Raw genomic sequence first — 17074 nt, 5'->3', positions numbered from 1 at the left:
AGAACCATAAGCAGATTTCATTTGCTGCAAAGTAAAATGCTCATGGTAACCGATATATATATATTTTTTTAAATTAAGAGCCAAGGGAGAGAGAATTCAAATTGGTTAGTGTGCAGCCTGGTGTATGTGTGTGGGGTATGTGTAGGGGGGAGGGGGTCACAGCACTCAGGTGAGTCAAATATTCTGATGTAATAGTGGGTTGTCCCATGGAACACACACAGATTATACATTTTCAAAAAAAAAACCCGAGAATGTAGAAAAAATGTTTAGTTCTAAATAAATGCTAACCAACACGTAGTATTTCTTTGATGGTACAGTGGGCTCTTTTTGATCCTGTTGAACTTCACATTCATTATTATCAACCCCAGTCATCCTTATGGTGCCTGATATGACTGGACAGATGTGCTGGGGTTGGGGGGAGCTATTATTTGGAACAGTTCCTGGAGGAGATGGAGAGGGCATGGGAAGAAAAGAGAAGGGAGAGGCTTCTCCACAGTGGGGCTCCCGGCGCTGGGTGAGGTAAGAAGTTTCATCTGTGGTGACTGACAACTTAAGTTTTCCTGGCTCTATGTTGGTGAACTGTGGGAATTGAGAGATGGAAGGAACAGTTAAGAGAAACCAAACCTCGGGCAGGGGGGTGAACTCCTGAGCCTTGAGGGGTCCTAATACCACCTTTGATGGCTAAAGAAATTGTCCTTAGTGGAGGTAAGATAGAGGCACCACCTTACTCTCTGTGAAGGAAACATAGGAGGCAAAAATGAGCCTCTTGGGTCGGGTTCTGAGGTATTCTCTCCAACTACTTACTTTTTTTATTTTTTCTTTAAGAAGTACTTTACAATTTAGGTGCTTTGGAGAAGGCAACCTACCAGGTGGCCATGTTCTGCACGGGAAATGGTAGGTCAGGGGAGAGAGGGAGGGAGCGGGGAAGAGGCGCCAGCTCCCATAGGGGCCTTCCTCAGGACCGCCATCAGGCAAAGGCCTGTGAAGGCTTCCGGAAGAGAGTCGTGGGTGGTCCTTCTGGTTCCCAGTACCCACCCCAGTACTGCATGTATCTAAGGCCTTGACTTCCACGCTCCTTCCTTTGACCTAAGGCAATGTCTTTTACCAAAATGGAAATATTTCCTGAGGGCCTAAATATTAAGCCCTCATGAAAACCTTAGAGAGGATGAGATTATTAGAATACTTTTCGTGGGCCCAGGATGGGTGAGCTTTGAAAAGGCAGAGAAAGAGGGGAAGGGCCTGCCTCTTGGGGCACAGGAAGGGGTGTTGGGGTGACGTGCTGTGGCTGGAGATTCAGGGCAGTGTGGGGCTTCTATCGACTGGTGGGGGAGATCTAACTGCTCAGGGCAGGGATCAGAAGGGGATTGTATTTCCACATTAACAATTCGGTTTAGAGCCCAGTGCCATGAATGGCTGTGTGAAGTCTTCTTGAGCTGGGGCTCCCTCGGCCAAGGAGAGTTAAAGATTTCAGCGGAGGGGAGGTCGGAGGTCAGCAAGCATGAAAGTGACACAAAAGCCAGGGCAAGGCAGGCTAATTAGCTTCTGCCTTTCCCTCCTGCTGCCTGACCTGATATTTGAGGTGACATTTAAAGCCATTGTACAGATGTGTGCGGTGGAGCCACGGTGGAATGGATGCTTTCTGGAGCGTGTGGAGAGATGAGGCTGACGTTTCAGCTTCCTGGCTGGCAGCTCCTCAGCCCCTCCGTGTGGGGCCCTCTACTGGGCCTGGAGGGGAGGCGGGACTTCCCTTTACTTTCCAAGAGACTCTAGTCTAATTCAGGACTCAGAATTCCCCGCCCTCCCTCCACCTCCCCCGACCTTAGGGTGTGTGGGTGAGATGGGGTACACTGTAGAATTCAACCAAAATAGCTAAATGATTTAAGTCAGTGCAGTGTGTAAAAGAGGGGAGCAGGGGCAGAAGCGGGTCCATCACCGTTTCAGAATCACCTGGGGAGTCTGTTAAAAATGCAGGCCTCTGGGAGCGAGGCCTAGTTATCTGCATGGATAACCAACCTTCTAAGGTGATGCTGCTGCCCATTAAACTTTGAGAACCTCTGAGATAGAGAATGAATGAGCTTAGCTTGGAAAAGGTCTCTTGGGAGAGGTGGACTTGAATTTCAATGTGATAGGTGATATTTGTTTTAAGTGCTGTCCTCAGGTGTAGACCTAAGGATCCTGTTCACCTGGGGACACCGGGCTCACCTAGCAGGTGTCCACACTATCCCATGGATGGTGTTGCTGTGAATGTGTTGCCACAGGCTTCACTTCACCACTTGGGAGCTCATTGCCAAGGGGACAGAAGTGGTGTGGGAGGTGGCTGAGGATGGTGTGTGCTGGAGCGTTCGATTCATGTTGCAAGTGAAGCACAGCTTGCAGGGCAAAATGGCAACCTGGTGGAGCCCATTTCCTGGGGTGGGGCGAGGGGACAGCATCATTTCAGCAGACAGTCTTCACTCTAGCACACAGACACTAGCCCCTGTGCCACTTCCTGTGTGGCCTGTACTCGTTAGATCGCCCCATGTGTCCCAGGAGCCGGCCAGTGCTGCTGCAGGAGCAGTGGTCATTGTTGTCCCGGGAGATGAGTAAGAAAGATGTGTGACTTGGTTGGTTCTCTCCTCCCTCCATGCTGCTTGCCTTCTGCTCCATACACTGGTGCTGGCTCTATCTGATCGGGAACACAGTGTTTTCATGTTGGGGTGGGTGGCGAGAGGGAGAAAGAACAGTGCCAAGTTAAGAAGAAGAAACAGCGTAGAGAAAGGAACACATCTATGTTGTGCCATCAAGTAACCAGTGACCATGCAGATGGGGCACTGGTCCTCTGGGATGGAAGGGTTGCTGCTGGCCAGGGGACACTGCGTGTCCCTGAAGAACAAGTCCCTGTAGCCAGCTGGGTGGGCTGGAGAAGCCATGCCAACCTCAGTGCTGGCTTTGACCATGATGAAAGAAGGAGCCACTGCAGAAGCATTGTTTAAGACAAAACAACAACACAAATCTAATAAAGCTCTTTCCTGGCCAATATCCCATCCTTCCTAATTGCACTGCAGCTTAATGGCAACTCTGACAGTCGCTTGGAACATTTTATTCAACTTCTGGAGGGGCTGCATTTAAAGGAAGGCTTATGAGGCTCTGTGGGAGTTGGAGAAATGAGCAGTGGTGGGCTGGGGAGCTCCAACGAGCCCAGCTTGATGGGTTGAAGCCAATCATTAGTAAAATTCCCGGCTGAATGGGTTCATCCTGGGCCTGACCCAACAGATATGCTTATGTTCTTATGTTCACAGTTTGTAGGGGAAGTGATTGCACCCATACTTTTCTTTACCATCTTTATTCTCTTTCTGTCTTTGAAAATGAGGCTGTGTGGAATGTTTTGCCCTTGAGTACCAGAAGGGTGGGAACGCCAGCTTCTTTCTCTGGGCCCAAGAATGGGATGTGGACTAGTCCTATTAGCACCACCAGAGAGTACTCTAGCTTACGCGTCACTGGGACTTTCTGTCTCACAGTCAGACACCCTTCTCGCAGCCCATCTCTGTCTAGGTCTCCTGCACGGTGGGAGCCATCGGTGCACCCCTTCCATTTCAGATTTCTCCTGAGTTGTGTTAGAGAAGCCACTTTCGGGCATTCTTATTTGATGATGCTCTCACTTGGCAGCCACAAGCCAGGGGCCAAAGGAAAAGACAAAAGGCCGTTATTAAGTGGCCACATGCAGGCAGAGTACTCAGCCTGTGCCCAGAGCATGTCAGCATGGCCCTGGAGTTCCTGCCCTATTGTGAGGGCTTCCATCTCTCTCTGAAAGATGTCACAGCTCCATAGAGAACAATCCAGAGCCCCAGAAACTTTACTTGGGAAGAGATGGATGGCACCTATTTCTTTCTCAGCCCAGCCACCTACTAGGCAGTTGACCATAAGCAAGTTATTTAACCTCTTGGAACATGGGTTTTCTCTTCTGTAGACTGGGGAGAGTGATTCCCATCCTGCAGACCTTGCAGAGCTGTTGAGAGGCCCAAAACTGATAAGGGATGTGAGAATACTTGGTGAGCTAGAAGGTACTGGGCACACCTGAATGATGGCTGTTGTGACTCACGAAGGAAGGGGGAGGATCTGTATGGATCAGTGCACTTCTCTCTGGAGAGAGAGGAGAAGGGGTTTGCATTCTTGTGTTAACTACACGCTGGAGTCTTGTCCATTTAAGGTTATAACAAATAATACACAGATCCTGAGCGGTAGCTTCTGGGCAGTTGGTGTCTGCTCAGAGCCAATGCTGCCCCTTAAGAAGGAGCCACGATACAGTGAAAGGTGGAGCTGGGGCAAGGCAGGCTGGTGGCGACCGGCGCTGCTGCTTTCTCCCCGTCCCTGCTCACTCCTGCCCGCCTCCCGCCTTGTCCCCAGGCTGGGTCCTGTCAGAATCTGCAGCCTGTCTCATCTTGGAGGCCTAGGCCCCCAGGAAGAGCTGACGCTGAGAGGGGTCTGCTCCTGCCAGCCACCCAAGTGAAGATCAGGGGGCCTGGGATGCCAGCGTTTCTGCGAGGACATAGAGAAGCTATGGCTGGCATGGTCCAGGCTGATGCAAAAGCTGGGAAACATGGCCGCTGGGTAGATTTTAGGCTTGGAGTACAAGGTTGTCCCAGACCTGGGGTCCCCTTGGGTTTCATTTCTGTGAGCAGGACCCCCAGTCACCAGGGCACAGCCTCACCATGTGGGTGGCAATCCACTGTGAAATGGGTCCCCAGCAAGGCAGGGACATGGTGCCCTGTCATCCTTCTATAGGCCCTAGGCAGTGCCCAGGGAGTGGGGTCCCCACACCATTCCTTTATTAGCGATAAAATGAAATCATGTTTTTATGGGTACCCAGACTCACTTGCCTGCTCATTGGTTCAGTTAGTAAGTGCTTGAACACTTGCCAAGTCCAAGGCACTATATGAGGACACAGCAATGATTACACAGTAGATCCTATCTTCATGGAGTTTAAGGTCAGGTAAGGGAGCCAAGTCGTATGTGAAGGAGAAAGTGGAATGCAGTATATGGTGGGGAAGACCAGGGAAGGCTGCTTGGAGTTTGTGGCAGTGGAGTTAGACATTCGAAAATTCATGAGGATTTGGCCATGGTGAAGTCGGGGAGTGAGAAAGACATGCGATTGGTAGGAAGAGCAGGAGCAGTGGCATGGAGGTAGGAAACCATGGGATGTATGGACACGTGGGAACCAGGATCTGACGGGAGGGATGGGAGTTGGACGGGAAGGGGGAATGGACACCAGAGCCCTGCTGTCTACCGAGAGCTGTACCAGGAAGGCTGGATTCTTCCTTCCCCTGGAGCCTCACAACAGCTCTGTGAGGCAAATGCTGTTCTTTCCAGTTTGTAGAGGAGGAAGCTGGGGCGTCGGGAGTTGAAGTAACTTGATGGAAGCCAGGCAGCTATTAAGTGGTAGCAGGATTTGAACCCATGACTGTGCAACGCCTGAGCCTATGCTGTGTTAGCTATAACAGAGAATCCACGAAGGGACATAGGGAGGAATTGTCTGTGGCCTTTTTCTGAGCACATGGGTCTAGCAGTCTTGGGCAGGGCATGCCTGTGGTCCCTGCAGAGCAAGGAAGTGAGGCTCTGGGTCTTCTGGGCCAGCCTTGGAGTCCAGGACGGTTGAGCTCCTGGCTTCCCACCCCCATCCTATTAGGGGGGCCCACTGGCCTCTGGTGTGGGAGGTAGGGGAAGCCAGGATGGCAGAAGATCCTGAAATGAAATGTAAGACGTGGCCTTGACTGTGGATTTTCATTCCCAAGACCACCTCTAACCTACTGTCTTTGTGAAAGCCCTCCCTGGCTCCCCTCCCTGCATCTCTGACCTCCCCGTGGGCCCATGCAGGCTCGGTCTGCACAAGGCGGCGGTGTTCTGCTCTTGTTCCTTTGTTGCTGTGAAACGGGCTCCCGGCACAGTCAGCCTCTGTGTGGGAGGACCGGTGGTTGTCTTCACAGGCAGGCATTTGCTTAGAGCAGGCTGCGTGCGAGCCCAGCGTCAAGAAATTCCGGCCCCCTCAAGCCAAAGGCGGTGGAACTAGGTTCTGCTGAGGGGACTGGCTGTGAAGGATGACTTCAGGGTGGGATGACGGACCGCTTCTGGGACCAGTGGTATCTCTGGTATCTCCGCTTGCTCCGGCTGCTGGATCGAGGTATTCCTGAGTGTGTGTGTGTGTGTGTGTGTGTGTGTGTGTGTGTGTGTGTGTGTGTGTGTAAGGGAGTGACACAGGAAGATAGACACACACAGACAGACAGAAACAGAGACAAACAGAGAAAGACACAGCAGAGAGGCACACAGAGATCAAGAAGGGAGAGAGGTCGGAATGAAACAGAGGCGAGTAGCCAAACCCATGGGAAGTAAAGAGAGGCTGTTTTTCTGGGGACAGTTGTGACCCAGCTGGGAATCAGGAGCATGGGGCCATTTGGGGGACATCTGTATATCAAGATCTCATTCCTCACACAGTCCTATAGTCAAAGACAAGTTCAGCCCCGTCCTGCAGGTCTCTCGACAGAACAGTCCGAGAAGCAGTGCAACACGGAGAATGGTCCCTGCAGTAAGAAGCTAGGGCCAAAGGATGCAGACTCACCTCTCAGCTCGGCCTCACCAGCTCTGTGACCTCAGGCTGATTTAAGTGACCTTTCTGAGCTTTTCCCCCCACCTGTACATGGGCATGGTGAGACCTATATGCTAGGGTTGCTGTGGAATTATTATTTCATTCATCCCTGTAAAACACAGTGCACAGTATCTGGTGCACAGTAGGTGCTCCGTAAGTGTGCTTTTCCCCCTTCCATGCCTGTCAGCACTGTGGAGCACTGTCCTAAGGACAGCTCCCTTTGTGGATTATCTGGAGGTAGAGCCGGTACACAGTTTACATGTAGTGCAAAGGGAAGAGAAGACCTGTTTTATTGCTCAGGTTAATCCGACCTTAATGCATTCCACCATCCAATATTGATGTGATTTAAATCTCCTGTTAATGTGATGCAAATCCAGACACTGCATTGTAAGGAAAAGCCACTGCAACCTGTGTTAAGTACTTGATTTAAAAAAAAGGTTTAGTGTTATTTTTAAAAGCTTTGGCTCTTTTAAGAGGTTTTGACGAGAATGAGATCAAACCCCTGAGGGAAAAGATGGTGCTGGGGAAGCCCTTTTACACACCCCCGTGTGTGTTCATCTCCACTGGGAACAGTCTTAGGCGTGCCAGGAGGTCAATACCAGGTGGAAGCAGAGAGCTGCACAGAGCAGGTGAACCAGGGCTCTTATCCAGGAGAAATCAAAGATGGAGGAAACCAAACCAGCACATGCAAAAAGCAGTGTCTCACTAGCACTGAGAAACAGGCCAGCAGGAGCCCAGACTTGAGATGAGATGAGAGTGTTAGGAAGAGAGCCAGAACTTCTTACTGGTGGAGAGCATAGACTGGGGGGAGGGGAAGGAGACCACAGGTGCAAATCCCCCCTATGTGTGTGACCTCAGGCAAGCTACTTAACCTCTCTGTTCCTCCTTTCCTTCACTGTAAAAGGGGATGGCGATGATAACAGTAGCACCAATGCAGAGGATTGCTGTAGGGGTTAAATGAAATGCTTATCCCAGGGCCTGACATGAAGAAAGTGTTCCTTAAATGTTAGTTTTCATTACCAAGCCAGTTGATTCTCACTCTCCTGTGTTCCTAGGAAAGACAGGAAAACAGGTGGTATGGAATAACTAGGAGCTGAGAAAAGTCCAATTAAGAATTGTTAGAGACTTAGAGACAATTTATACTTATGTGAATTAAAACAAGATTCAAACTCACTAACATATGATGCTAATTATAAGAAGAAACTAGATGTTAATATATAAGCTATACTACTAATCATTGTTTTATTTTTCCCAAAATGCTTAAATCCATGAATTGCAAACCTGCGTTTAAGTTTTGGCTCCATTACTTTCTAAGTGCCCTTGAATAGATGATTTATCCTCAGTTTGTTGATCTGAAAAATGGGAACATTAATAATAACACTACCTATATTATAGAATTTGGGAGAAGTTTATTGCTTTAGTGCATGTAAAAGTGTCAGGCATTCTTAGAAGTGTCAGGTTAATGAATTTATAGCTCAATGGATTAACCTGTTCCCTTGGGTAGCAGAAGTTGGTTGCTAGAATTGTGTGATTTTCCATGCATGTTTTGTCATCATGTATGACTGTAATTGGGGATTTTATGGCCTTTTATAAACAGTGTCTTTATGGTTTGTTTGTTTTTTAAATGAGGCTTTAGATTAGCAGCTTCTGACTGCGTAGGACAACTGACTTCCTGGCTTGGTGTTGGGTGTTGGGTATGTTCCCCAGTTCTGGTTATTATCGGGTGTCACAGTATTACATAGGTACATGTGTGCACATTCACATCCATGTTCAAGCAGAGTATTTGGATGGAGCAACTTCCCTCTAGCAACTAATGTTAGCTAACATTGGATAGACAATGGCATGCTTTAACATGGCATGCTAGACTGAGCTACCTCATGGGGATGCCCAATAAATATCTATTAAATGAATGGATGCGTGAAGCACTTGTCCTTCTGGGCAGTGAACACAATTCTCTTAGACCTCTATTTACTGTAACAGAATTTAGCTCCCTTCATCTCTTTTAGGATGTTATGTTATTTCACCCTGACGTTGCCATGCCTCATGTCATCTTGAAAGTAACAGGTCTCAAAAAAGAGAGGAAAGAATAAGAAATGAGAAGAAGTGGGAAATGATGAGTTTAGCCCAGGAAGCCGAAATAATTGACAAGCTGCGTGCCAGCCTGAGTCATTCTCTTGGCTGTGACTGAGGGATATATGAATCTGTGATTTGACACACCTAAGAAGAGGAGGAAACATTAGAACGTTATAGAGCGGAAATAAACTTTACAAAGAGATGACGGTGTATGCTTGGTGATTGCAGACTAATCTTTTGTGTCCCCTATCATTGTTTATTATAGGTAAGGATTAAAAAAAAAAAGAGTGATTGTTTTCGAGGGCTGTACGTAACTCGATGTAAGGATTTATATGATAATTAACTGCCAGCTTGCTAGACACGATGATTTTGATGATTTATTTTATTATTAATAATAGCAGATGACATTTTTACAGTGTTTGTTGCAAGGCGTTTGTCACTCTGCTGATTGTATTCTGTGCTTACAGACAGATGGTGACTAAGGAGATGGTTCCCAGGGTGGGGACTGTCCATTGAAAGAAAGGCGCTCATACAGATATGAAACATGAGTGGGATATGAGAGAAGAGAAGTAACATTGCTTTTTGTTGTTGAATTTTGGCATATCCGTGGGGACCTGACAAGTAAGATGGGGTTTATATTCCTTCGTTTACATGTCTCTATATCTTTTTTGTAGTGAAGGGAGAAGAGTGAAAAGACGGATGCTCTTTAATCATAGGACATCAGGCAGGGTTTCCTCGTGTGTGGGAACGTGCATCACGAGTAGTATATGAAATGATTTCTAGACGATTTACAGGTGGCTGTCTTTCTGGTCACTGCCTGGCATGGTCTGAAGGGTGCTCCCTTCTTCTCGGTGTCTGCTTCTGCTGCACTGTCCACTCTCTGCCCCCATCCTAAGCAGAGCAGGCCCTCCGTAGCCCCACAACCCCTCAGCTCTCCGCTCTAGCCTCCCTTGGACCTGACTACCAGCCCTACCTGGGCCCCACTCTGCTCTGCCTTCATCTCTGGTCCCCAGTGTCTGCCTTCACCAGCCTCCCTGCTCCCTCAGCCCATTCTCTCTGCCCCTAGGGTTCCTTTAAAGGCACAGCCCCATGCCACCTGTAACCTCGTTCCCTGGCATTCCTCTCTTGTGCTCTAACCCACTGCCAAGCCTCACCCCTTCTCAGCTCTGCGCCCGGGCTGGCTTTGCCATGTGGGTTTCCCGCCTGCCCCTTCCTGACTGCCCTGACTTCTGAGTGCCGTTTCCTATCAGGAACCACTGTCGCCTCTCCTTTTGCTTCTGTCTCTTTATGTCACCTTGCCATTACCCCCAGTCTGCTAGTTTCTTTGAAAAATAAATTTAAGTAAAAGAGTCGATTGAAAACACTATCAAGGTAATACCTGTAGGAGGTATGTGGATCTGCTGGAATGGTGACTGAGGTACCCCGATGACTGATGTGTGCAAAACCTAAGTGATATGCTGAATTTACAGCCCAGGCTTTAGGCCGCTGATTTCTTCTGGGTCCTTTGTCTGCCTTCCTGTCACTACCACAAAGGGCTTTGGATTCTGGACCAGAAACCAACTGGTTCTCATCCCTGGATGTGCATTAGAATCACCTGGGAGTCTTAGAAAGCTCAATGTCCAGTTCCTTCCTTCCCACCCAGCTCCCACCCAGCTCCTCCCCATCCCACCCCTCCCCTCTCCAGCCAGTTGAATTAGAATCACTGGACATCGGCATGTTTAAAGGGCTCTGCGGGCGATTCTAATGGCGGCCACGGTTGAGAACTGCTTGTTGTCATCCTTTAATATGGATGCCAGAAAGTAAAGGCAAAAATGACTCTTGAGCAAAATAAAATAAATGAGAAAATCAGTGACTATATTAGAATAGTAAATACTGGAGTAAACAAACATAGGAATATACTAAAGAACAAAATTTAAAAGAACAATCCTTTGGGCATAATTCATGTAACTTTCTGCAGAAACTTCAACTACAACCATTTTCTATCACTACTTAACTTTTCTTCATATTCCCTGGAAAAAATTTACCTGTGTCCCAGGATGTTGTCTGGCCTCAGCTTGCTTTGGATTTGTCACTCTGTCCTGGCTGCCTAGGGCTCTGGAGATTGAGATGGCGGTTTGTCACTGCAGAAGTAAAAAACAAAACACAAAACAAAAAAACACCACCTTTCCTTACTTGCTTAGGATGCCTTCCACCGGTGGGCACTGCCTGTATTCAGTTACAGTTAGAGAAAGAAAAATCCTTTCTCCCTTCTGAGTAGATGGGTGGTGAGGACAGTACCTTTCCTCAGGCCTTCATGGTGTTGGCCTCTTTTTCAGCCAGGAATCTACTTGTGTTTCTCACTAGAGTTCCCCTCTCCCCACGTGGCCATTCTCTGTGCCTCAGCCGTCGAATCTCTCAAGGATTCTCACCCAAGGACTGACTCTGCCCAGGTGCAGTGCAGGGCCAAGAGGCAGCTGGCCCTTCTGGCCGAGGCTCTCAGAGCATCCTGAGATTTGGTCTCTTCCCCCGCATGCCTGCAGCCCTCTTCCTGGCTGCTGGTTTCCCATCACTGACAGATGTCCTGGCGTTGGCTTGCTTGCTGCTCAGCCATCTGCCCAGCTCTGGCCTCTGACTTGGTATCTTTGCTTAGTCCATCTTAGGCCAGTTCCCAGCCTGCCACAGACTACCCACCTGAATACCCACCTTGGTTTTGGTTTGGCTTGGTCTGCTCTTGCTAGATGTTGCATATATGTGCCCAGCATGATGTGTGGCTTCTTTGTGCCAACCTTTATGACTTGTTCCTCCCCTCCTGTGGTCAGTGGGAAAAAGTAGAGAAAAGCACACAACATGTGTATGAAAAGGGCATCGGACGGTTCTCCTGTGCTGGGGATTTTCTAGTTAAAGGAGGTTAGGTTGTAATCATCTTCCCATTTGAGCTGGACATGCATATGATACATTAAGAAGTTACTTTAATGTAGCTTTTTTTTTTTCTTTCTTTCTTTTTTTTTATTTTTCTTAGCTGAGCCATCCTGCTACCTGTTGGCAGCTCAGCGGCTGCTCAGCTCGGGCTGGACTCGAACTGCTGTTGCTCAGAGCTCAAACTCTTGAGCGAGCTCTTAACCAACTGAGCCACTCGGCCGGCCCTTTAATGTAGCTTTTAAAATCACAAATAGGTATCTCTTGTAGTTATTTAATTGGCTTTTGGCACAAGATACTTTCCTAAAGGAACCAAGCGTCTTGTCCCATAAATATGTAGTTTGAACACCGCTTAACACACCATCCCGGAATCACCCCCTGTTTCTCCACACCAGTCACCCCAGCAACTTTCGTGCTTCCTGTGCTTCCACTTGAAATGCCCGAAGCCTCCCTTCTTATAGTCAATCCACAATCTTCCCCTTCCAACCGCCCCCCCTTCCCTCCAGATAAAGCTCCCCTGATTAATCATACCTGGTTCTGTTTGGCGACACGTGGGCACTTTGGTGCCAGGCCCGTTCCGTGATTCACAGTGTGTTCCTGTGGGTAGGAGGAGAACACACCTCGTGGGGCTGTGAGCATCGAGGAGTTACATGTGTGGCCAGTGCCTGGGACAGTAAGTGCTCAGTAAGTGTGTGCTCTCCCCTCCGATTTCTGCTGCTGTTAGGAGCTTAGGTGCTTCTAGGGGGCCCTTTCCCTCCATTGAAAGAGTTGCCCTGCGGGGAGGTTCTTGTCCCACCACCCCTTTGTGTTCTCACCCAGACATCTAGTTCAAGGTTGTATTCTAATAGGAAACCCAATAAATAACTTGGGCTAACAGAGCATTTGAACTCCCGAGGTTAAGGAAGCGAAGGCGCTGATTATCATGGAATTGTTAAGGACGAAACCAAGAGAACAGTAATGATTTTGCAATTCCAATATCTTATCCCCTTTGGCCCTCCATGTCTCTCTGAGGTAGGTTACTTTAGTTCCCATTTCGCAGGTAGGAAACAGGCGTGTAGAGGTTAGATACTGTGCTAAAGCCACAGGGCTGCTCGGAGAAGAGGCGAGATCCGGATCCCTTGCTCCCAACTGGAATGAGCTGTCTCCTATATGTGCTGCCATGCAGGTGGGGAGACCCCATCCATCCTCTCTCCAGCATCCCTGTTAAACTGGGTGTCTGCCCATCTCCCCTGTCAGCAGAAAGTAGAGCATATCACTGGGATGTCTTGTCGGTGGTGTGAGATCACTGGACAAGATATATGTAGGCCATGTCCTGGGGGGGGGGGGGGACACCGATAGCTGCTCTGTGAGGTCCTGGTGTGGTGTTTCCATCCAGTGGGGTGGAGGTTACTGCGATGTGAGAACAGTAAAGCAGCACTTCCCTGAGTGTGGTGTGGCCTCCCAGGGCCTGTTCTTCTGTTGTAGCATATTTAGTGATTGCTTAGAGCTGGGGAGCAGGGGGCCAGCTGTGTCCCTGGATGGTCAGAAAGCCAACAGGATTCCCAGTCTAAGTGATGGGCTTGCTGTAACCTCATGGATGGAGATGGCTTGTTATCAAAGAAATTGTCAAGGCAATAAATGATCTTCTAGTGGCAGTGTAATAGTATCCACGAAGGGCCCAGGCATGGCAGGCAGTGTTTAGGGGAAGGAAATAGGATCCCTTAACTCAGGTAGCTCACAATTCAAACTCCCCAAAGATCAAGAGCCAGCAGTAACCTCTCTGAGTCTCTGTGGGCCCCACTGTCAAATGATGATTACTTATAAGGATCCCTTCTACTTCCATGGTTCTTTGTGGACAATACCTGCAAAATAATATACCTACAATATATCTGGTGATTCTGAAAGGTTTTAGTTCATGTTGAATTGCTAAACGAGTGTTATGAATTCACAAGAGGGAGAAATATTTGAGTCTGAGTGAAGGAGGAAATGCTCACTTATTCAGCAAATATCTTCTAAGGTTCTACTATGTGCTCTATCTTACTCAACAATGCTGAAGAAGACTGTTCTCGTCTCCATAAAGCTTTAGAGCAGCGGTTCTCAACCTGTGGGTCGCGACCCCTTTGGGGGTCGAACGATCCTTTTACAGGGGTCACCAGGTACTTGTATGTGGGCGTATCTGCATGTGGCCCTGGAGACGGATAGAGGAGCGGTGTCTCAGTTCCTAAGACCATCGAAAATATGTGTTTTCCGATGGTCTTAGGCGACCCCTGTGAAAGGTTGAGAACCGCTGTTTTAGAGGCTAGTGGAGGGAATAGACAAAGTCAAATAACACAGTAAATAACACAGTGGCAGAGAGAATAAAAAGGAGAGGACTGAGCTAAGTTTTACTAGTACTTGATGATAAGGATGGGTGTCGGAATGCTTGGAGCATCTGGGTAGTAAGAGTTAAGTTTGGAGAGAGAGGTTGGGGCCACCTTGCAAAGATTCTTGCTTGCATGTCAGGCCGAAGGCAAATGATGGCAAGGTAGTAGCATTCAATTTAAAAATTATATTGAACAATTTCCACATACCAGGCAGTAGACTACGAAGAAGCATAACAGGGCATAACCAATGCCCGATTCCTTCATGCATTTGAAGTGCATATGAGCAATTAGGGTAGGAGATGCATGATATTGAGTCATCTGCCTAAAAGTGATAGTGTAATTGTTATTAGCTCTGGGAAGACAGTATAGGGGGAAATGTGACCAGTGTAGACTGATCTTAGATAATGTGGACATGGGGAGACAGAATCAAAGGGATGGAAAGAGTATTCCTGAAGTAGGAGGAGAGCCAGGATATAATAAATTCATGGGGCTAGAAGAGAAGGGGCTCTTAGGGGTCCCCATCTGCAGGGAGATGGGGCAGTGCTGAGGGGTTTGGTGACAGAAGGCACTGGCGACACCTCACAGCATTGTTTCAGCAGCCTCGATGAGGAGAAACCAGATTGCGGTGGTAGGAGGTGGTGGGGATGAGGCAGCAGCAAGCACATACTGTTTGTTTGAGAAATATGTCAAAAAATGCAAGGTAAAAATAGAATAGTGGTTGGTGGGACCTTGGGGTCAAGTGATGGTTTTGTTAAAGAAGGGAGGCCTGAATGTATTTGAGGCTGGGGGAAGGGAGCCAATGACAGAGCTTTGAGAATGATGAACAGAAATGGATTTATTAATCCATTCAATAAATAGTCGTTGAGCACCAACAGTGTTCCAGGCACTGTGCTGTTTTCTGGGGATGCAGCATGAATAAGGCATGAAGCCTTCATGCAGTTTACACTCTAGTGAGCGAGGCAGACAAAACACGTATCAAGCAACCATTGAATTTATACGAAGAGCTCGTGATAAGTGCTGCAAAAGTGTAGCAGTGACCTGGGGGAGGCAGGGATGGGTTGAATAAAGAGTGCAGATGGAAGTGGTAGACTGGAGGAGGGAGAATGCTTCCTCTGTTGGAAGGAAGGAAGAAGGAGGTGATTCAAGAGCTATTTTTAAATAGAGAAAAGGAAAAATGAGGAAACGCAATTCAAGTGGCCTTGATAGTCTTAAGCAAAAGAGTAAGCAATGTCATGGGCTGAGACTGGAGAGGTTGGGATAGTTCAAGACCTAGGATAGGTCCTTCACTGCTTCATTCAAGCCTCTGTGATGCAGGAGGTGGTATTATATAGATAACTGAGGGGACTCAGGAACCCCGTGACCCATAACTAGGGGCAAGCGGGGAGGTCTGTCACCTGGATATTCTGCCACTTTCTGGCTCAGAGGAGAAGCGGGGGCCTGTCAGTGCAATCAAGAGATCCAGTCCCCCTGCCTCCTCTCAGACCAAAATCCTGGGCTGGGCCCTGTGGGAACCCTTGGAGAGGAGATGGCATCCGTGCCTGGACTGCATTTAAAAATGGGTGAATCAAGCCATCGGCACATATTTTCTGTTAAGCACACTGTCCTTGTGAGTGTTTGGATTTTTAAGGATTTGACTAGAGCGAGGGGAAAGGGCATTCAGGGTGAGAAAAAAATGCAGTGCAAACACTCGAGTGATTCAGAGGGTAGGTGTAATCAGAGAAGGCCAGGGCTTTATCAGATAAAAAGTAAATTTACTGGTTCAAGAGATTGTATTGGGTCAAATAAGATCAGTGGTAAGAAGTTTTTGTTTGTTTGGTTTTTTTCCAATTTATTTTTTTATTTTTTTCATTCCCTTTGCCTCCATAACTGTCTGCCCAGCAAAAGAAGAGACAGGGCTGGATGAGACCTCTCATTTAAGAGATGAGGAAACTGAGTTCAGAGAGAGAATGTCACTTTCCAAAGCCATGCAGTTAGTTACTGGCTGAGCCTCCATGGGAAGCCAGGGCACAGAAACTCCTAGTGGAGGCCTCAATCCATGACATTCCTCTGTGGTTCCAACTTAGTTCTGCCCCTTTGGCATGCTCACCAGCCCTGATGTAGTGACTGTATGTGGAAGAATGGGCAGACGGGAGAATTCATGGGTTGGAAGGGTGTCTAGTTTGGATTCAGCGTTTTAAGGCTCCAGGCAAAATTTCTAAGAAGCCCCAAAAGCAGGATTGTATTTCTTTCTCCGTCCTCTCTTATCATCGTGAAAAATAAGCTGAGTCGAGCTGGAGGTGGCACCTCCTGGCTCTCCCAGACTGTTGCGGCATCACGCTCTGAAGAGCCCAGCCCAGGACGAAGGCAGAGAGGACCGCCTTCCTTACAAACCTAGACTGTGAGGAAGCATGGGCATGGGGCTTTTCATCTTCGTTCATGCCAAATGAAATCTGTTAGATGGGATAATGAGCTCCATATTTTATAGACTATTTTAGGCTTGTCTCAAAATAAAGTACAGGGCTAGGGGTGGAGAAAGGACGTAAGTCTTGGAGACAAAATGCCATGGCTTACTCATCAGTGTTTTCGTTTTAATGATTTCAACCCCAGTACAAGTCCCTCAGTGACACTGGAATGGAAACCAAATTTTTTTTTCCCTGCTGGAAGTTTCAGGATGAACACAGCCAAATGCTTGGAGGCATAATTAAGGCTACAAACTGCCACCCCCAGTAATACCCAGACCTTTCACCCCAGGGGGGCTCAGCCAGAAACAGTGTGGTTGGAAGGCAGTTGAAATTATAGAGACATTTCTTCTGCCAACCTCTGGCCCACCACAGCTTCTTTTCTGGGCCTTCCCCCTCCACTCCTCCTCCCTCCCTGTCCCCTTCACCACTGCCTCATCCCTGGGAAGAAATAAGCCAACACATAAATAAATAAGAGCCCTGTTGTTGACTCCTTCCCTGCCACAGGGAGAGCATCTCAAATAGAGGGGCCTGGAAGAGCTGGCAGAGGCAGGACACGTGTGGCAAGAAGGGCAGTCAAGGAAGCCCGACAACAGAGGGGGCACCGGGCAGGGGAGGTGCATGTGTCATCGGTCGGCTTGGAGGAGGTAGAGAATGTTCTGCACATTACAGGCTGGAAAATCCACCTCATAGGAATGTCTTGAGGACCT

The 17074-nt window shown here is 48.2% G+C and overlaps 1 protein-coding gene across 24 annotated transcripts in view; it reads left to right on the top strand.

Moving 5' to 3' along the window:
* The window catches only part of KALRN (kalirin RhoGEF kinase), a 655970-nt gene that overhangs the window by 56203 nt on the left and 582693 nt on the right, over window positions 1-17074 (top strand). For 2 of the 24 annotated variants that reach the window (XM_019652313.1, XM_019652297.1), the window contains exon 1: window positions 5977-6154. The exons of 20 other annotated variants lie outside the window; for them this stretch is intronic. In XM_019652313.1, the coding sequence (XP_019507858.1) occupies window positions 6088-6154 (67 nt within the window). In that variant the 5' untranslated portion in view covers window positions 5977-6087. Of the gene's footprint in view, window positions 1-5974; window positions 6155-17074 lie in introns of those variants that run through there. 2 more of the 24 variants (XM_019652429.1, XM_019652445.1) reach the window with 2 other exon arrangements.

This window comes from Hipposideros armiger, unplaced genomic scaffold, assembly GCF_001890085.2.
Source record: "Hipposideros armiger isolate ML-2016 unplaced genomic scaffold, ASM189008v1 scaffold_8, whole genome shotgun sequence".
NCBI lineage: Eukaryota > Metazoa > Chordata > Mammalia > Chiroptera > Hipposideridae > Hipposideros > Hipposideros armiger.
This window is presented reverse-complemented; position numbering and strand designations above follow the sequence as displayed.